Source organism: Pleurodeles waltl, chromosome 6, assembly GCF_031143425.1.
Source record: "Pleurodeles waltl isolate 20211129_DDA chromosome 6, aPleWal1.hap1.20221129, whole genome shotgun sequence".
NCBI lineage: Eukaryota > Metazoa > Chordata > Amphibia > Caudata > Salamandridae > Pleurodeles > Pleurodeles waltl.
In genome coordinates this window covers 1708410821-1708432007 of record NC_090445.1, presented here as the reverse complement: position 1 = coordinate 1708432007, position 21187 = coordinate 1708410821, and the positions used below count along the sequence as shown (strand labels likewise).

Here is a 21187-nt window from a genome sequence, read left to right as displayed (position 1 = left end):
AGTTAGAGTCACTTCAGCTCAGGACACCTTAGGGGCTGTCCAGACTGGCCAGTGACTCCTCCTTGTTATTCTCATTATTTCCTCCGGCTTTGCCGCCAAAAGTGGGGGCCGTGGCCGGAGGGGGCGGGCAACTCCACTAGCTGGAGTGTCCTGTGGTGCTGGAACAAAGGGGGTGAGCCTTTGAGGCTCACCGCCAGGTGTTTCAGCTCCTGCCTGGGGGAGGTGTTAGCATCTCCACCCAGTGCAGGCTTTGTTACTGGCCTCAGAGTGACAAAGGCACTCTCCCCATGGGGCCAGCAACATGTCTCGAGTGTGGCAGGCTGCTAGAACCAGTCAGCCTACACAGGTAGTTGGTTAAAGTTTCAGGGGGCACCTCTAAGGTGCCCTCTGGGGTGTATTTTGCAATAAAATGTACACTGGCATCAGTGTGCATTTATTGTGCTGAGAGGTTTGATACCAAACTTCCCAGTTTTCAGTGTAGCCATTATGGTGCTGTGGAGTTCGTGTTTGACAAACTCCCAGACCATATACTCTTATGGCTACCCTGCACTTACAATGTCTAAGGTTTGGCTTAGACACTGTAGGGGCACAGTGCTCATGCACTGGTGCCCTCACCTATAGTATAGTGCACCCTGCCTTAGGGCTGTAAGGCCTGCTAGAGGGGTGACTTATCTATGCTTGCATAGGCAGTGAGAGGCTGGCATGGCACCCTGAGGGGAGTGCCATGTCGACTTACTCATTTTGTTCTCACCAGCACACACAAGCTGGCAAGCAGTGTGTCTGTGCTGAGTGAGGGGTCTCCAGGGTGCCATAAGACATGCTGCAGCCCTTCAAGACCTTCCCTGGCATCAGGGCCCTTGGTACCAGAGGTACCAGTTACAAGGGACTTACCTGGATGCCAGGGTGTGCCAATTGTGGATACAAAAGTACAGGTTAGGGAAAGAACACTGGTGCTGGGGCCTGGTTAGCAGGCCTCAGCACACTTTCAATTCAAAACATAGCATCAGCAAAGGCAAAAAGTCAGGGGGTAACCATGCCAAGGAGGCATTTCCTTACATACACTATTACATCACTCCTGTAATTGGAGGTCAGACTGTGACATCACTCCTGTAACTGGAGGTCAGACTGTGACATCACTCAAAGAGCTCCCGCTACACTGTTACATCACTCATGGAACTGGAGGTCAGATTGAGACATCACTCAAGAGACTCACACCAGGCTCTGACATCACTCCTGTAACAGGAGGTCGGACTGAGACATCACTCCTGTAACTGGAGGTCAGACTGTGACATCAGTCAAAGAGCCTCCCGCTACACTGTCACATCACTCCTGTAACTGGAGGTCAGACTGTGACATCACTCCTGTAACTGGAGGTCAGACTGTGACATCACTCCTGTAACAGGAGGTCAGACTGTGACATCACTCCTGTAACAGGAGGTCAGACTGTGACATCACTCCTGTAACTTGAGGTCAGACTGTGGCATCACTCCTGTAACGAGAGGTCAGAATGTGACATCACTCAAAGAGCCTCCTGCTACACTGTTACATCACTCCTGTAACTGGAGGTCAGACTGAGACATCACTCCTGTAACTGGAGGTCAGACTGTGACATCACTCCTGCAACTGGAGGTCAGACTTTGACATCACTCCTGTAACTGAAGGTCAGACTATGACATCACTCCTGTAACTGGAGGTCAGACTCTGACATCACTCAAAGAGCCTCCCGCTGCACTGTTACATCACTCATGGAACGGGAAGTCAGACTGTGACATCACTCAAGAGATTTACACCAGGCTCTGACATCACTCCTGTAACTGGGGGTCAGACTGAGACATCACTCCTGTAACTGGAGGTCAGACTGTGACATCACTCACGGAACTGGAGGTCAGACTGTGACATCACTCACGGAACTGGAGGTCAGACTGAGACATCACTCAAGAGACTCACAGCAAGCTCTGACATCACTCCTGTAAATGGAGGTCAGACTGTGACATCACTCCTGTAACTGAAGGTCAGATTTTGACATTACACCAACAGACTGACATTACTCCTAAGGCTAGACTGTGACAGCACTGCAACAGTCTGACGTCAAATTGAGAGATCATTCCATGAAGTTGAGGTCAGACTGACTTCACTCCAGGAACTGGAGGTGAGGCTGCGTCATTATTGCGCTAATCCAAGCTATGAATGCAAGATGACTCGAGAAAGAGGGCCCTACCTACCAGTGCGCCGCGACCCCAGGTCCTGACTATTGTGGTTAAGTTTATATTTCAAAGGGATGAAACAGAACGGGTAATGGTGACTTTCCTATTTTTTTGTTTCATTTGTTTCCACCAAGTCTTAATTGGACAGTTGGCCTCTCTATGTGTGAGCAGCTCATCCAGTACAAGTTATTTTCTTTGCACCATGAGATTTGTAGTCCTTTTGGTCCATTATAAATGTAGGACTACAAATCTCAGAATGCCAAGAAAATAACTGACCTGGATGAGCTACTCACACATGGGACTGGGGCACTCGCGAGGTGTGTGACTGCATGATCGGAGGCAGCAAATCCCCCATTCACAGAGCTGTGACGTTCTGCAGACCCAGACATGAGTAGTTCATGCAATTCAAGATTTTTGTTTTGCATTCTGAATTCTGTAGTCTTGTTTTGCCCATTATAAGTTCAAGGCTAGAAATCCCAGATTGCAAAGAACTATCCTGGACAGTGAGCGTTACTCAGGCATGGACATGGGAAATGTATAAGCTTTATGGGAACAGTGGTCACTGAACCGTCTCCATGGGTCCCTGGCGAGCCCCCCGCTGAGCTCAGCGACCTGAAAGACCCCGGCTGCTGCATGTTGATCTCACGTCCCTTCGTGACTCTTAGTACCCATGCCCCGTTAGATCAGGCACTGCAACCCTTGATAATGCCAGGCTGCCTCCCAGCCACTGCTGCATGCTGGTCTGTCAGCCCCTGCCAGCCAGTGCCATGTGCTGCTCTGCCACCCTCCTTCCATCCAGTGCCATGTGCTTCACTGCCACCCTCCTTCCATCCAGTGCCATGTGCTGCTCTGCCACCCTCCTTCCATCCAGTGCCATGTGCTGCTCTGTCAGCCCTTCACAGCCAGTGCCATGTGCTTCACTGCCACCCTCCTTCCATCCAGTGCCATGTGCTGCTCTGTCAGCCTCCTTCCATCCAGTGCTGTGTGCTGCTCTGCCAGCCTCCTTCCATCCAGTGCCATGTGCTGCTCTGCCAGCCTCCTTCCATCCAGTGCCGTGTGCTTCTCTGCCAGCCTCCTTCCATCCAGTGCCATGTGCTGCTCTGCCACCCTCCTTCCATCCAGTGCCATGTGCTGCTCTGCCAGCCCCTGCCATCCAGTGCCGTGTGCTGGTCTGTCAGCCCTTCACAGCCAGTGCCATGTGCTGCTCTGTCAGCCCTCCTTCCATCCAGTGCCATGTGCTGCTCTGCCACCCTCCTTCCCTCCAGTGCCATGTGCTGCTCTGTCAGCCCTCCTTCCATCCAGTGCCATGTGCTGCTTTGCCACCCTCCTTCCATCCAGTGCCATGTGCTGGTCTGTCAGCCCTTCACAGCCAGTGCCATGTGCTGCTCTGCCAGCCCCCTCACAGTTAGTGCCATGTGCTGCTCTGCCAGCCTCCTTCCATCCAGTGCCGTGTGCTGCTCTGTCACCCTCCTTCCATCCAGTGCTGTGTGCTGCTCTGCCATCCCCTTCCATCCAGTGCCATGTGCTGCTCTGCCAGCCTCCTTCCATCCAGTGCCGTGTGCTGCTCTGTCACCCTCCTTCCATCCAGTGCTGTGTGCTGCTCTGCCACCCTCCTTCCATCCAGTGCCATGTGCTGCTCTGCCAGCCTCCTTCCATCCAGTGCCATGTGCTGCTCTGCCAGCCTCCTTCCATCCAGTGCCATGTGCTGCTCTGCCAGCCTCCTTCCATCCAGTGCCATGTGCTTCACTGCCACCCTCCTTCCATCCAGTGCCGTGTGCTGCTCTGCCAGCCTCCTTCCATCCAGTGCCATGTGCTGCTCTGCCAGCCTCCTTCCATCCAGTGCCGTGTGCTGCTCTGTCACCCTCCTTCCATCCAGTGCTGTGTGCTGCTCTGCCACCCTCCTTCCATCCAGTGCCATGTGCTGCTCTGCCAGCCTCCTTCCATCCAGTGCCATGTGCTGCTCTGCCAGCCTCCTTCCATCAAGTGCCATGTGCTTCACTGCCACCCTCCTTCCATCCAGTGCCATGTGCTGCTCTGCCAGCCTCCTTCCATCCAGTGCCATGTGCTTCACTGCCACCCTCCTTCCATCCAGTGCCGTGTGCTGCTCTGCCACCCTCCTTCCATCCAGTGCCATGTGCTGCTCTGCCAGCCCTTCACAGCCAGTGCCATGTGCTGCTCTGTCAGCCCCTGCCAGCCATTGCAATGTGCTTCACTGCCACCCTCCTTCCATCCAGTGCCATGTGCAGCTCTGTCAGCCCTTCACAGCCAGTGCCATGTGCTGCTCTGCCACCCTCCTTCCATCCAGTGCCATGTGTTGCTCTGCCAGCCTCCTTCCATCCAGTGCCATGTGCTTCACTGCCACCCTCCTTCCATCCAGTGCCGTGTGCTGCTCTGCCACCCTCCTTCCATCCAGTGCTGTGTGCTGCTCTGTCAGCCCTTCACAGCCAGTGCCATGTGCAGCTCTGCCAGCCCCCTCACAGCCAGTGCCATGTGCTGCTCTGCCAGCCAGTGCCATGTGCTGCTCTGCCATTCCCTCACAGACAGGGCCATGTGCAGCTCTGCCAGCCCCCTTCCAGCCAGTGCCATGTGCTGCTCTGCCAGCCTTCTCATAGCCAGTGCCATGCGCTGCTCTACCAGCCCCTCACAGACAGTGCCATCTGCTGCTCAGCCAGCCTCCTTCCAGCCAGTGCCATGTGCTGCTCTGCCAGCCCCCTCACAGCCAGTGCCATCTGCTGCTCTGCCAGCCCCCTGACAGCCAGTGCCATGTGCTGCTCTGCCAGCCTCCTCACAGCCAGTGCCATGTGCTGCTCTGCCAGCCTCTTCTCAGCCAGTGCCATGTGCTGCTCTGCCAGCCTCCTTCCAGCCAGCGCCATGTGCTGTTCTGCCAGCCCCTCACAGACAGCGCCATGTGCTGTTCTGCCAGCCCCTCACAGACAGCGCCATGTGCTGTTCTGCCAGCCTCCTTCCAGCCAGTGCCATGTGCCGCTCTGCCAGCCCCTCACAGACAGCGCCATGTGGTTCAGAGCAGTAATCCTGCCTGAACAACGTTGTGAAGACAAGTGTAGAAGGGGAAGATCATGGGACAGGAGTGTCCTGAAGGGCTCAGGGAGGAAAAGCATTAGCGCTGGTACCTTGAACAGCAGCTCCCGGCTCTGATGATAATTGTCCTTTTCTGAGAAGACTTCCGATAATTCCTGGTAACTCTTCAGCGCTTCCCTGTAGAAGGAAACAGAATGACAATTACAAATATGTAAAAATAAATACCCATTTTGCATTAACACCAGATCAGCAGCCATCAAACTTCTTTGAAGACTTCATCCTCCATCTTGCCCCCTCTTCTTCTGCCCCGTCCCGTTCTTGAGGACCAAGCCATCAAAGATTCAAGCTCAGGCTTCTTCCTTAACATGCAATGTCTCTAACCTCCGGCTGATTCCTGGATCCTTCAGGTGGATTACTCTTTCAACACCTGCTAACCTCTAATCCCAGGAAATGCAAAAAGTACAAATGATGAATGGGATGTTGAACAATGACTACCATTCACCCCCAGTCACAGGTCTGTGTTTGATCCATCTTGTTTTGCTCACTTCGCAATTCCAGTTTGGACCCAGCCATTTGCAAATCAGTCTTGTCTCTGCTCCCCAGGGCAACAGTCCAGTTCCAAACTGCCAGGCTGGATCCTCCCTTAACCAGAAACAAGAATCCTGGGACCGGTTTCAAGGAATCACCCCTCATCAACCAAGTTAGCTTAAATCCAGTGGCATAACAAGCACGGGACTCATGTCTAGGCGTATCCTTCCCACTTAGAGTAGCAAATGCAAAAAGAACAGATAATGGACAGAATGCTGAACAATGTCAAACACTGAAACACTGACCCCCAGTCACAGATCTGGCCCACTAATGCCAGGAGGCATCGAGATCTGTGTTGATGAACCACAGAACTTAAATGCTAATTTTCAAATTCTCTCAACAAGTGGATAGCCCCACAGGAAAGCACCTGTTCTGAATCCCCCCATCCCCAAGGCACTCTCCAGTGTCTTCTCAGTTATCAAACGCCAGCTTAGAAACGTCCAAACTCTCATCTGGTCAGTCTACGCTCAAGTATTCGTTGTCGAAGGTGAGTTCAGCCCAAAGTCAACTGGTGACCCAGAACTGCTGAGGCTCATGGTCCTTAAACAGGAACAGCCTCTTGGTGGCGGAGGCCCTGCTCCCCAGTATCCTACAGGTTACGCTGCCCTTGTCTCACCTCTCCGCTTTCATCCTTTGCACATTAGAGAAGTGACGATTGGTGCTCTAGCCAAAGGGTATGATTTAGATTTTGGCAAGCGGGTTACTCAGTCACCGTCGTCTCTAGCCGACCCTTGACTACACTTTCACTATATTCCACCATAGTTTGTCCCCCCTTCACCTGGACGTCTCCTCCCAAGTCTTCTTCAGGCGGTGCACTGCGTTGGACTGGAGCGCGGATACAATGGCGTAAAGGGATGAAAAGTTCTTCAAGGCACGGCACTCCTGGAGAGGTAAAAAAAAGGATGGCGTGATAAAGAGATCCTGTAAGATAGGAAAGGAAGCAGCAGGGTAAAGAGAGGTAATGAAAGAAGAGACTTAAAGGAGAGTCAGGAGAAGCAGCATAGAGCGCGAGGTAGGGGCCAGGTGACAGTGAAGCGAGGGGAATGAAGGGGACAGTGCCTGCCATGAGGCTCCTCACCTCCGCCACCTTGATCCACTTCTCCAGGATGCGCGCCCTCTGCTGGGGCCGCAGCTTGGTGTTGCTGAGGCAGGAGCTGATGACCACATTCGCCAGCTTATTAAACTGGGACACGGTGGCGCGGACGCTGGTGCAGCGGGGCTCGCATCCCTTCTTGTCACGCGCAGACCAGACCGAGCCTAAGCAGTGGTATGGCACAACTTTTCGAAAAAGATCCTGAAAGAGAAAGAAGGAAAGAAAGTGAGGGATGCTGATCATGTGACAGGCATCTGAAGGCTGCTAGTTTTTGGACATCCAGAACCCACTTTCGATGTGATGCCAGAGCTCAAGCACTATTCTGCCCTCAAACATGGGCAGGGCCTAAAACGTTTTGGCGTTAGACAGCACTGCCATCAACAACTGACGACTCATTCCAATAAATTCCTATTTCCAAGTCTCATACAACAAGCAAGAGAGGGTCTTTGTGAAGATGGGATCCTCTCCCCGCTCCAGGACCTGATACCTGTTACCAGCAGCCCATACACCATGATGTACACATTCTGCCCAATGTCAGTCATTAAATGGCTCCTCTGTTGCTGGATGTGTGAGACTGAATGTCAGTAAGCCCGGTCCTCAGTCTGCCCCATACTTCCTGACCCCCGGGCAAGCTTCGTTGAGGACGCCAGCCTCAATGTCCTGATCCCGTAGCCAGGCCCCCTTTCCAAAGCTACACTGGATAGGCTGAAGGTTTTAACACTGTCATTGCCCTGGAATAGCCATCTGCAATATTTATTTGCTCAAGATGACAGTGTTTAGGCCAGAGCATCTACTGTATCCTGAAATGAATACATTTCTGGTTGAAAACCTGATGAAGATTAAACCTGCATTAACATGGACTAGGAAAGGGGCTTCCAAGAGGCACAGAAAGAGTTTGTGTTAGAAATGTCTGGTTCTCCCTGTTGGAGAGTGGCTGGATGGCTCTCCTCCCTGTGACCTTCTACCTGAGGACTTCCAAAGAGACCCTACTTACTGCATCGAGCATGGTCAGCTGAGCCGCCACGTGGTCTGCCAGGAAGATCAGGATGTCCAGGACCTCCCCAGGGGCAGCGTCACTTGCCTCTGGAGTCGCAGGGCTCAACAGGTCTTCAGGTACTGATGGGAAACAAAAACACAGGTCAGCGGCATGTCCTCGTCAGTCACACATCCTCACTGACTGCCCGCTGGTGCAGTCTGCGCTTCTCTCTCAGATCTGTTCCTCTTGGTGTTCCCTCTTGTATGTTTTCCAAGCTCCCGGTTACTAGTCCACATTTCGGGACACACCATGAACTCACTATAACATAAGAGGCCTCACCAGCAAAGAGCAGAACAACCGAGCCACCACCACCGGTGCTGACACAGGCTCATGCTCCTGAGACGATGAACCCAAGCCTATGTCAAGTCAACAGTGGACTTCTTCTGAACACCCAAGCACCTCTAATATATAAATATAGATGATTTAATATAAATTGAAAACTGAATGAATTAATTTTTTTTTGCATTTAAATTACATGTTTTACATTTGAAAAAATGTATTTCCATCTTTGCGTTTAAATTAAAATCATATATATTTATATACTACTATATTTGCTTCCAGGTTTTATTCCCCCTTCTGTAAATTGGTCAATCTGGATGTTTTAGAAACCTGCTAATAGTAACTAAAAGATCCCTTTGGAAGCACTTGTCTAGTACAGTTTTGATTGGCCCAGCTTCCCCTGGGTTACTGGGCAGTCGTTATCCTTGTTCTTTGCTATTATTTCCTGGCTCTTGGCTTAATTTGGGTATAGATCCTGGTACTGCTAGGGTGGTATGGGAATGAATCCGTCTGATGGTACTGCCATGCTGGGTTAGGTAAGGATCCTGTTACTAGTACTGTCAAGTTGGGTTAAGTATGAATCGTGCTACTAGTACTGCCAGGCAGGGATAGGTAGGAAACATGCTGCTGGTACTGCTAGGCTGGTTTGGGTCTGAATCCTGCTGCTAGTACAGCCAGGCAGGGTTAGGTATGAATCCTGTTGCTAGTAGCCAGGCTGGTTTGGATATGAATCCTGCTGCTAGTACTGCCAGGCAGGGTTAGGTAGAAATCCTGCTGCTGGTACTACTAGGTTGGTTTGGGTATGAATCCTGCTGCTAGTACTGCCAGGCAGAGTTCGGTATGAATCCGGTTGCTAGTACTGCTAGGCTGGTTTGGATATGAATCCTGCTGCTAGTACTGCCAGGCAGGGTTAGGTATGAATCCTGTTGCTTGGGTATGAATCCTACTGCTAGTACTTCCAGGCAGGGTTAGGTATGAATCTGGCTGCTAGTACTGTTAGGCTAGTTTAGATATGAATCCTGTTGCTAGTACTGCTAGGCAGGGTTAGGTAGGAATCCTGCTGCTGGTACTGCCAGGCTGGTTTGGGTATGAATTCTGCTGCTAGTACTGCCAGGCAGGGTTAGGTATGAATCCTGCTGCGGGTACTGCTAGGCTGGTTTGGGTATGAATCCTACTGCTAGTACTGCGAGACAGGGTTAGGTAGGAATCCTGCTGCTGATACTGCGAGGCAGGGTTAACTAGGAATTCTGTTGCTAGTACTGCCAGGCTGGTTTGGATATGAATCCTGCTGCTGGTACTGCTAGGCAGGGTTACGTAGGAATCCTGCTGCTGGTAGTGCAGAGTTCGTTTGGGTATGCATCCTGCTGCTGGTACTGCTTGTCTTGTTTGAGTATGAATCCTGCTGCAAGTACAGCCAGGCAGGGTTAGGTAGGAAACCTGCTGCTGATACTGCCGGGCTGGTTTGGGTATGAATCCTGACTCTGGTACAGCCAGGCTGGTTTGGGTATGAATCCTGCTGCTAATGCAGCCAGGCTGGGTCAGGTAGGAAACCTGCTGCTGATACTGCCGGGCTGGTTTGGGTATGAATCCTGCTGCTGGTACAGCCAGGCTGGTTTGGGTATGAATCCTGCTGCTGGTACTGCCAGGCCATGTTAGGTAGGAATCCTGCTGATGGTACTGCTAGGCTGGTTTGGGTCTGAATCCTGCTGCTAGTACAGCCAGGCAGGGTTAGGTATGAATCCTGTTGCTAGTAGCCAGGCTGGTTTGGATATGAATCCTGCTGCTAGTACTGCCAGGCAGGGTTAGGTAGAAATCCTGCTGCTGGTACTACTAGGCTGGTTTGGGTATGAATCCTGCTGCTACTACTGCCAGGCAGAGTTAGGTATGAATCCGGCTGCTAGTACTGCTAGGCTGGTTTGGATATGAATACTGCTGCTAGTACTGCCAGAAAGGGTTAGGTATGAATCCTGCTGCTGGTACTGCCAGACTGGTTTGGGTATGTATCCTACTGCTAGTACTTCCAGGCAGGGTTAGGTATGAATCTGGCTGCTAGTACTGTTAGGCTAGCTTGGATATGAATCCTGTTGCTAGTACTGCTAGGAATCCTGCTGCTGGTACTGCCAGGCTGGTTTGGGTATGAATTCTGCTGCTAGTACTGCCAGGCAGGGTTAGGTATGAATCCTGCTGCGGGTACTGCTAGGCTGGTTTGGGTATGAATCCTACTGCTAGTACTGCGAGACAGGGTTAGGTAGGAATCCTGCTGCTGATACTGCGAGGCAGGGTTAATTAGGAATTCTGTTGCTAGTACTGCCAGGCTGGTTTGGATATGAATCCTGCTGCTAGTTCTGCTAGGCAGGGTTACGTAGGAATCCTGCTGCTGATACTGCCGGGCTGGTTTGGGTATGAATCCTGACGCTGGTACAGCCAGGCTGGTTTGGTTATGAATCCTGCTGCTAGTGCAGCCAGGCTGGGTCAGGTAGGAAACCTGCTGCTGATACTGCCGGGCTGGTTTGGGTATGAATCCTGCTGCTGGTACAGCCAAGATGGTTTGGGTATGAATCCTGCTGCTAGTACTGCCAGGCAGGGTTAGGTAGGAATCCTGCTGATGGTAGTGCCGGGCTGGTTTGGGTATGAATCCTGCTACTTGTACTGCTCAGCAGAGTCAGGTAGGAAACCTGCTGCTAGTACTGTTAGGCTGATTTGGATATGAATCCTGCTGCTGGTACTGCAAGGCTGGTTTGGGTATGAATCCTGCTGCTAGTACTGCTAGGCAGAGTTAGGTAGGAAACCTGCTGCTGATACTGCCAGGCTGATTTGGGTATGAATCCTGCTGCTAGTACAGCCAGGCTGGTTTGGGTATGAATCCTGCTGCTAGTACAGCCAGGCTGAGTCAGGTAGGAAACCTGCTGCTGATACTGCCGGGCTGGTTTGGGTATGAATCCTGATACTAGTACAGCCAGGCAGGGTTAGCTATGAATCATATTGCTAGTGCTGCCAGGCTGGTTTGGATATGAATCCTGCTGCTGGTACTGCCAGGGTGGTTTGGGTATGAATCCTGCTGCTAGTACTGCTAGGCAGGGTTAAGTAGGAAACCTGCTGCTGATACTGCCAGGCTAGGTTGGGTATGAATCCTGACGCTGGTACAGCCAGGCTGGTTTGGTTATGAATCCTGCTGCTAGTGCAGCCAGGCTGGGTCAGGTAGGAAACCTGCTGCTGATACTGCCGGGCTGGTTTGGGTATGAATCCTGCTGCTAGTACTGCTAGGCAGAGTTAGGTAGGAAACCTGCTGCTGATACTGCCAGGCTGATTTGGGTATGAATCCTGCTGCTAGTACAGCCAGGCTGGTTTGGGTATGAATCCTGCTGCTAGTACAGCCAGGCTGAGTCAGGTAGGAAACCTGCTGCTGATACTGCCGGGCTGGTTTGGGTATGAATCCTGATACTAGTACAGCCAGGCAGGGTTAGCTATGAATCATATTGCTAGTGCTGCCAGGCTGGTTTGGATATGAATCCTGCTGCTGGTACTGCCAGGGTGGTTTGGGTATGAATCCTGCTGCTAGTACTGCTAGGCAGGGTTAAGTAGGAAACCTGCTGCTGATACTGCCAGGCTAGGTTGGGTATGAATCCTGACGCTGGTACAGCCAGGCTGGTTTGGTTATGAATCCTGCTGCTAGTGCAGCCAGGCTGGGTCAGGTAGGAAACCTGCTGCTGATACTGCCGGGCTGGTTTGGGTATGAATCCTGCTGCTGGTACAGCCAAGATGGTTTGGGTATGAATCCTGCTGCTAGTACTGCCAGGCAGGGTTAGGTAGGAATCCTGCTGATGGTAGTGCCGGGCTGGTTTGGGTATGAATCCTGCTACTTGTACTGCTCAGCAGAGTCAGGTAGGAAACCTGCTGCTAGTACTGTTAGGCTGATTTGGATATGAATCCTGCTGCTGGTACTGCAAGGCTGGTTTGGGTATGAATCCTGCTGCTAGTACTGCTAGGCAGAGTTAGGTAGGAAACCTGCTGCTGATACTGCCAGGCTGATTTGGGTATGAATCCTGCTGCTAGTACAGCCAGGCTGGTTTGGGTATGAATCCTGCTGCTAGTACAGCCAGGCTGAGTCAGGTAGGAAACCTGCTGCTGATACTGCCGGGCTGGTTTGGGTATGAATCCTGATACTAGTACAGCCAGGCAGGGTTAGCTATGAATCATATTGCTAGTGCTGCCAGGCTGGTTTGGATATGAATCCTGCTGCTGGTACTGCCAGGGTGGTTTGGGTATGAATCCTGCTGCTAGTACTGCTAGGCAGGGTTAAGTAGGAAACCTGCTGCTGATACTGCCAGGCTAGGTTGGGTATGAATCCTGCTGGTGGTACAGCGAGGCTGGTTTGGGTATGAATCCTGCTGCTAGTGCAGCCAGTCTGGGTCAGGTGGGAAACCTGCTGCTGATACTGCCGGGCTGGTTTGGGTCTGAATCCTGCTGCTGGTACAACCAGGCTGGTTTGGATATGAATCCTGCTGCTAGTACAGCCAGGCTGGGTCAGGTAGGAAACCTGCTGCTGATACTGCCAGGCTGGTTTGGGTATAACTCCTGCTGCTGGTACAGCCAGGCTGGTTATGAATCCTGCTGCTAGTACTGCCAGGCAGGGTTAGGTAGGAATCCTGCTGATGGTAGGGCTGGGCTGGTTTGGGTATGAATCCTGCTACTTGTACTGCTCAGCAGGGTTAGGTAGGAAACCTGCTGCTAGTACTGTTAGGCTGATTTGGATATGAATCCTGCTGATGGTACTGCCAGGCTGGTTTGGGTACAGCCAGACAGGGTTAGGTATGAATCATATTGCTAGTGCTGCCAGGCTGGTTTGGATATGAATCTTGATGCTAGTACTGCCAGGCAGGGCTAGGTAGGAAACCTGCTGCTGATACTGCCAGGCTGGTTTCGGTATGAATCCTGCTGCTAGTACAGCCAGGCTGGGTCAGGTAGGAAACCTGCTGCTGATACTGCTGAGCTGGTTTGGGTCTGAATCCTGCTGCTGGTACAACCAGGCTGGTCTGAGTAATTTCTGCTGCTGTTTCAGGCTTCTTTGAGTTATAAGCGTGCTGCTAGTTTTTCCAGGCTCAGATTCACTAAGATTTTGTATTCAATATTGTGTCACTGTTTTAGTGAAGTTTCTATGTAAAATCTATTTTGGGAATTCAAAGCCACCCAAAACCTGATTTGCGTTGCTTTGTTAAAAAAAAGGTAACACAACAGTGCATAACCTTGCATCAGGGAGTGTTCCATGGGTGAGTATGGGCGTTCCCGTGCATCCATGTTGATGCAAACTCACATTTACAAAGACTAGGAGAAGTATCTTTAGTTCTCGTTGTTTTTACCTCTTTGCGTGTGCGCTACACTCTGCAGCACACACACACAGAAGAAATAGCCTCAAAGGATAGTTTTTGTGCAAGAAGCTATCCCCTCCTGCACAAGAACTACCCTGACCACAACGCGGGCACTATTTTGACAGGTTGCAAGGCTCCCTGTGTTGGCACTAGGCAGCTACAAGTGTGCCAGCGCTAGGAGAGAGCAGATCTGTTCCATAACTGTGTAAATATGGCGCAGTTCAAGTCTCTCTCTTCCAGCAGCAACGTCCCTCGCTGCGCAGCACTGCGTGGAATCTCAGTAAATACGCCCCCAGTCTTCCGGGAGGTGTCTTAGATTTGAGCAATACTCAGAGGCAGCTCCTCCATTAGATAGATTTTAAAATTGGTATAGTAAAAATGTTATCTCAAGCTTCCCTAACATACAGGACAGGTACAGCATGAGCAGCAGTGCAGGCTTCCCTCACACACGAGTACCAGGCACACCTCCCTCATAGTCCAAACATGTATCATGCAATCAGCAGAAGTGCAAGCTCATCTCATGCTTAGAATCTCTACAGCACAGAGGTGTATAAACCCAGGCCTCCCTCCACTCAGCACTGGTACACCACAGCCATGTTCCCTCACAGATCACAGGCACAGTAGAGGGAGCAGCCGTGCAAGCTTCCATCAGACACATAACAAGAAAGGGGATGTAAGAGAGAACGGGTACCTCACTACCTTGCTCTGTATGCAACATATTCTCATGCAAGACCACAGAAAGGCAACGGAAGCCTTAAGAGAGATTTACTATGCCAACCAGAGCCACCTTGAGTGGCCCTGCATGGCATAGTGAACCTGGAGTAAGGCAAGTCAGCGTGAGTCGTCCTGGGAAGGCGGTCAATGGTTGGAGTGTGGGTGTTTCCAAGGCTTCCAACCATTGATTTTGGTGCGTTCCCAGAATTACCACCGGTAGTAAGCCTGGAAATGCATAAAAAAGGTACTCCTTCCCCGGGGAGGCGTGACAAGAAGAAATAACTTTATTTTCCTCATTTTTTCCTCTTTCCATGTTTGCTGTACTCTGCAACACACATAGGAGTGTCCCTTCCTGCACAAAAAGAATCCACCCAGCAAGGGTGCCTATGTTGGCGCTATGCTGGGCTGTGCACCAGTGCCGGGAGAGAGCAGGAAAGTGACATATCTTAGTGAATAAGCTGCGTTCCTGCCCTCTTCGTGTGTCGCAGCGCAGCAGGCGGTTTTGCTGCGTTGCGCTGCGTCACATCTTAGTAAATCTGGACCCTGGTACCAGGGTGTGGGATGCCTGCTGGCTGTGGCCCAGCACCTTTAGCTCTGCGGTGACGCCAGATGACGAGGGCGATATACAGGTTATCTCCGTACAGCCGGAGTGGCATTTTTAATCCAGCACACTTTTTTTTGTAAATTCTAATTTTCACCCCCCTTGCAGTGGTGCTATCGGCATCATCTGTACTGACTAACTGCTTAGTCACTGGAATATTAACCAGCAAGTGAAATAAGAATCTGTGGTTGGGGCAGTTTTGTTTATGTGCAAAAGCTCAAAAAGAGGAGGCGCAGAGTTATAGTGCCTCTAGTAAAAATGTTTTTTTTAGCAAAATAAAAAGAGTTGCTCAGAGCACTTACAAGCCTTTTGGCATATGGCTTTTTGGCTTATCTCAGCCAGAAAGACATCTCCAGCGACTTCCTGGAGACCACGAGAAATATAACTTCATCCCTGACCCTTCTGAATGGATGGGAGATTCTCTTCAAACCCACCCCTAAGAGTTATAACTTGCACCTACTGTGCATTATACACCGACGTTCACAGAGTATATAATAATGAGACTGGGTCCTTCTGGTGACAGCAATCAACATAGGAAAGCCTTGACAATGGGTACATTCTCAAGCCTCGCTCCCCACTCTTCTTTGCTGCTACAGCACCCCACTGCTCTCAATCCCTGTTCTTACGAATATCTCTTCATTATCAACATCTTTTAAAATGTCTACGTTTTCTACAGCTTTAGTGGGTTTTATGACATATGACGACCCTCCCTCACATGTCTTAGCATCCTAACTTCCACACATTCTGCAGCCTTTTTCACAGCTACCACAGTTTTTACAGTATGCCACCCTCTCATGAGGCTGTTCCACCTTTCCTCGCTTTCCCCCTTAACTTGCATCTCCTTTGCTTTCTCCCTCCAACCTGGCCAAGTTTAAATGTCCTTCACCCCAGTAGCCTGAAGTGTCTCCTTCCTGTGGTGGCATGAGGAGACAACCTCATTTTTCATTTGACTATTTCTTTAGAGTTATTTCCCCTTCTTAGTCCCAAATGTTTACACTCCTTTAGCTCAGTTGTAAATATTTGTTGATGTTTGGTGGTGCTCAACACCAGCACTTCTTTCTCATCACCAACACTTCTTTCGGACAGGCCACCCGAGGATGTTGCTGTCTGTGCATTTTTTCAGAAAACCACATTAACAGAGCCTTTAAAATTCAATATAGATTAAAATACCAATACCTCGTCCACACAATTTTTACCACTTTGGTGACTTGGATTAATACAAATTGTCACCGTTTTTGGAGTCTGATAGTCAGAAGCTAATGGTGGCTCTGGTACTTGGCAGTGCTGGAGTGGCCTCTTATCAAAGACCTTGGGCCCTGATATTTATCTTTTTTTTTTTTTATTAAGCACCGCTTCATCTTCAAATTGAATCATTCAACTTGTCTGTAGGATTCAGGGTGATATAAGCCTGGTTTGTGATGAAGACCTTCTCTCCTAAATACCTCCTCCATGGACGTTGAGGCACTACCTGTAACACTGAACCCTGGCCACGTATAGTAACAATCATCACCATGATGTACTGTAGAGTTCAGCGCAGCACACCAAATGTATCCAGTGTTTCTCCCATACCACCTTGGGGTAATCCCTAGAAAGCCACAGGCAGAAGTGGCTGATTATTAAACCTCATCTTTCCTCTCACTTTGGATGGAGGATCTCATTAACCTCTCCTCTTTCTCTAACTAGGCCCACCAAGAGTCAACCCTCTAACCCTGCTTAGTGCTATAAATGCCCAAGTGTCCCACATGTGTTATGCTGAGAAATTTGCCTCAGACTCCTTCTGGTCGCATCTTTCCTTCTGAAGTCCTAGGCGCTTCCCACACCCTGCATAATAGTTTCTCTCCTCCTTGCAACTGTTGCTTCTGCATTTCTTATGAAGGAAGATGCTTTCAAACTACTGCTTGTAGGCCTGCTGCAGTTCAGTGCTTAGGACAGCTGGTTCTGTCAACCCCTTATGTTACTTTATTCAAAATGGCTTTATTCCTTTCACTGAGTGTCACTGAGTGTTTCCTTAACCCTGGGTCAGAACATTAAAAAATGGTGCTACATTCTTACAAAAACATCTATCTCTGGTTTCGTGATGCACCCATACAAGCTATATTTGTATTTTTGTCGCATGCAAGGCTACATATTAGACAATATCTAATTGTAGCTGGAAGATATAATGAAAAATGTGGAGATGTTTTCATTTTTCATGACAAATGTGTTGTATTGTACTTCTGAAACAGACTAACATACATACCGGAAGGCTAACCAAAGAAATGTTGCCCAGAATTTCTCCAACCTATTGTAAGGAAATGCCTCCTTGGCATGGTTACCACCTAACCTTTTTGCCTTTGCTGATGCTAAGTTTTGAATGAAATTGTGCTGGGACCCTGCTAACCAGGCCCCAGCACCAGTGTTTTTTCCCTAAACTGTACCGTTGCTTCCACAATTGCCACAGCCCTGGCACTCAGATCAGTCCCTTGTAACTGGTACCAAGGGCCCTGATGCCAGGAAAGGTCTCTAAGGGCTGCAGCATGTCTTATGCCACCCTGTGGACCCCTCACTCAGCACATCCACACTGCTTCACAGCTTGTGTGTGCTGGTGGGGAGAAAAAGACTAAGTCGACATGGCACTCCCCTCAGAGTGCTATGCCAACCTCACACTGCCTGTGGCATAGGTAAGGCACCCCTCTAGCAGGCCTTACAGTCCTAAGGCAGGGTGCACTATACCACAGGTGAGGGAATATGTGCATGAGCTCTATGCCCCTACAGTGTCTAAGCAAAACCTTAGACATTGTAAGTGCAGGGTAACCATAAGAGTATATGGCCTAGGAGTTTGTCAAACATGAACTCTACAGTTCCATAATGGCTACACTGAAAACTGCGAAGTTTGGTATGAAACTTCTCTGCACAATAAATGCACACTGATGCCAGTGTGCAATTTATTGTAACATACACCCTGAGGGCATCTTAGAGATGCCCCCTGAATACCAATCCGACTTCTAGTGTAGGCTGACCAGTTTCTGCCAGCCTGCCACACACCAGACATATTGCTGGCCACAAGGGGAGAGTGGCCAGGAACAAAGCCTGTACTGGGTGAAGGTTTTTCACACTTCCCCTGCAGGAACTGTTACACCTGGCGGTGAGCCTCAAAGGCTCAGCCCTTTTGTTACAGCGCCCCAGGGCATCCCAGCTAGTGGAGATGCCTGCCCCTCCGGCCACTGCCCCCACTTTTGGTGGCAAGGCTGGAGGAGATAATGAGAAAACCAAGGAGGAGTCACCCACCAGTTAGGACAGCCCCTAAGGTGCCCTGAGCTGAGGTGACCCCTGCCTTTAGAAATCCTCCATCCTAGTTTTGGAGGATTCCCCCAATAGAATTAGGGATGTACCCCCCTCCCCACATGGAGGAGGCACAAAGAGGGTGTAGCCACCCTCAAGGACAGTAGCCATTGGCTACTGCCGTCCAGACCTAAACACACCCCTAAATTCAGTATTTAGGGGCACCCCAGATCCCAGGAAATCAGATTCCTGCAACCTGAAGAAACAATAAGGACTGCTGACCTACAAGCCTGCAGAGAAGACAGAAGACGACAACTGCTTTGGCCCCAGCCCTACTGGCCTGTCTCCAACTTCGAAAACCTGCAACCAGCGACGGATCCAGCAGGGACCAGCGACCTCTGAAGCCTCAGAGGACTGCCCTGGACTTAAGGACCAAGAAACTCGCGTGAGCAGCGGCCCTGCTCAAAACCAGCTACTTCTTTGCAACAAAGAAGGAACTTTGAAAGACTGCACGTTTCCCGCCGGAAGCATGAGACTTCACACTCTGCACCCGACGCCCCCGGCTCGAGATCCAGAGAACAAACACCACAGGGAGGACTCCCCGGCGACTGCGAGCCCCTGAGTAGTCAGGGATGACCCCCCTGAACCTCCACAGTGACGCCTGCAGAGAGAATCCAGAGGCTCCCCCTGACCGCAACTGCCTGTAACAAGGGACCCGACGCGTGGAACCAGACCTGCACCCGCAGCCCCCAGGACCTGAAGGAACCGAACCTCAGTGCAGGAGTGACCCCAGACAACCCTCTGCCTAGTCCAGGTGGTGGCTGTCCCGAGAAGCCCCCGTGCCTGCCTGCACCGCTAGAGTGACCCCCGGGTCCCTCCACTGAAACCAATACAAAACCAGACGCCTGCTTTGCACACTGCACCCGGCCGCCCCTGTGCCGCTGAGGGTATGTTTTGTGTGCCTACTTGGATCCCCCCCAGTGCTCCACAAAACTCCCCTGGTCTGCCCCCGAGGACGCAGGTACTTACCTGCTGGCAGACTGGAACCGGAGCACCCCTGTTCTCTATAGGCGCCAGTGTGTTTTAGGCATCTCTTTGACCTCTGCACCTGACCGGCCCTGAGCTGCTGGTGTGGTAACTTTGGGGTTGCCTTGAACCCCCAATGGTGGGCTGCCTATGCCCCAGGACTGAGACTTGTAAGTGTGTTACTTACCTCACAATCTAACCTTTACTTACCTCCCCCAGGAACTGTTGATTTTTGCACTGTGTCCACTTTGAAAATAGCTTATTGCCATTTTTACAAAGACTGTATGTGATATTGCTTTTATTCAAAGTTCCTAAGTTACCTAAGTGAAGTACCTTGCATTTTATGTGTTTACTTCAAATCTTGAACCTGTGGTTCTCAAAATAAATTAAGAAATGAAAATGTCACTTACCCAGTGTACATCTGTTCGTGGCATCAGTCGCTGTAGATTCGCATGTTTTGCATAGCTCGCCATCTGGTGTTGGGTCGGAGTGTTACAAGTTGTTTTTCTTCGAAGAAGTCTTTCGAGTCACGGGACCGAGTGACTCCTCCTTTTGTCTCCATTGTGCATGGGCGTCGACTCCATCTTCGATTGTTTTTCCCCGCAGAGGGTGAGGTAGGAGTTGTATTGTAGTAATAGTGGCCATGCAATGGAGTGACTAAGTATGTACCTATTTAAGGTTAAAAAAATATACAAATAGTTGAAGGTACCTTCCGAACTGCTACAGGCTCCCGGGGAGGCGGGTGGGCACATGCAAATCTACAGCGACTGATGCCACGAACAGATGTACACTGGGTAAGTGACATTTTCAGTTCGATGGCATCTGTCGCTGTAGATACGCATGTTTTGCATAGACTAGTAAGCAGTTATCTCCCCAAAGCGGTGGCTCAGCCTGTAGGAGTGGAAGTAGTCTGAAACAATGTTCTTAATACGGCTTGACCTACTGTGGCTTGTTGTGCGGATAACACGTCTACACAGTAGTGCTTGGTGAATGTGTGAGGCGTAGACCATGTGGCTGCCTTACATATTTCTTGCATTGGGATGTTTCCTAGAAAGGCCATGGTAGCACCTTTCTTTCTGGTTGAGTGTGCCCTTGGTGTAATGGGCAGTTGTCGTTTAGCTTTAAGGTAGCAGATTTGGATGCATTTAACTATCCATCTGGCTATACCTTGTTTTGATATTGGGTTTCCTGCATGAGGTTTTTGAAATGCAATAAACAGTTGTTTAGTCTTTCTGATGTGTTTTGTTCTGTCAATGTAGTACATTAATGCTCTTTTGACATCTAATGTATGTAGTGCCCTTTCAGCTACGGTATCTGGCTGTGGGAAGAACACTGGAAGTTCCACTGTTTGATTTAGATGGAACGGTGAAATAACTTTTGGTAGAAATTTAGGATTAGTCCTTAGGACGACCTTATTCTTGTGTAGTTGTATAAAAGGTTCTTGTATTGTAAACGCCTGAATCTCGCTTACTCTTCTTAGGGAAGTAATGGCGATGAGAAATGCAACCTTCCATGTTAGGAACTGTATTTCGCAGGAGTGCACGGGTTCAAAAGGTGGACCCATAAGTCTAGTTAAGACAACATTTAGGTTCCATGAAGGAACAGGTGGTGTTCTTGGTGGAATAATTATTTTAAGGCCCTCCATGAATGCTTTAATGACTGGTATCCTATATAGGGAAGTTGAATAGGTAGGCTGCAGGTATGCAGATATTGCTGCAAGGTGTATTTTAATGGAAGAGAAAGCTAGGTTAGATTTTTGTAAGTGAAGCAAGTAACCCACTACATGTTTTGGGGTTGCGTGTAATGGTTGGATTTGATTAATATGGCAGTAGCAAACAAACCTCTTCCATTTACTGGCATAGCAGTGCCTGGTGGATGGCCTTCTGGCTTGCTTTATGACTTCCATACATTCTTGGGTAAGTTGTAAGTGTCCGAATTCTAGGATTTCAGGAGCCAGATTGCTAGATTCAGCGATGCTGG

The 21187-nt window shown here is 50.1% G+C and overlaps 1 protein-coding gene across 6 annotated transcripts in view; it reads right to left on the bottom strand.

Moving 5' to 3' along the window:
- RGL2 (ral guanine nucleotide dissociation stimulator like 2) overlaps window positions 1-21187 on the bottom strand; it is a 240029-nt gene that overhangs the window by 47665 nt on the left and 171177 nt on the right. For 5 of the 6 annotated variants that reach the window (XM_069241871.1, XM_069241876.1, XM_069241875.1 and 2 more), the window contains 4 exons: window positions 7919-8043; window positions 6910-7125; window positions 6610-6713; window positions 5336-5420 (listed from right to left, as the gene is read on the bottom strand). In XM_069241871.1, the coding sequence (XP_069097972.1) occupies window positions 5336-5420; window positions 6610-6713; window positions 6910-7125; window positions 7919-8043 (530 nt within the window). The remainder of the gene's footprint in view (window positions 1-5335; window positions 5421-6609; window positions 6714-6909; window positions 7126-7918; window positions 8044-21187) is intronic. The other variant, XM_069241872.1, reaches the window with a different exon arrangement.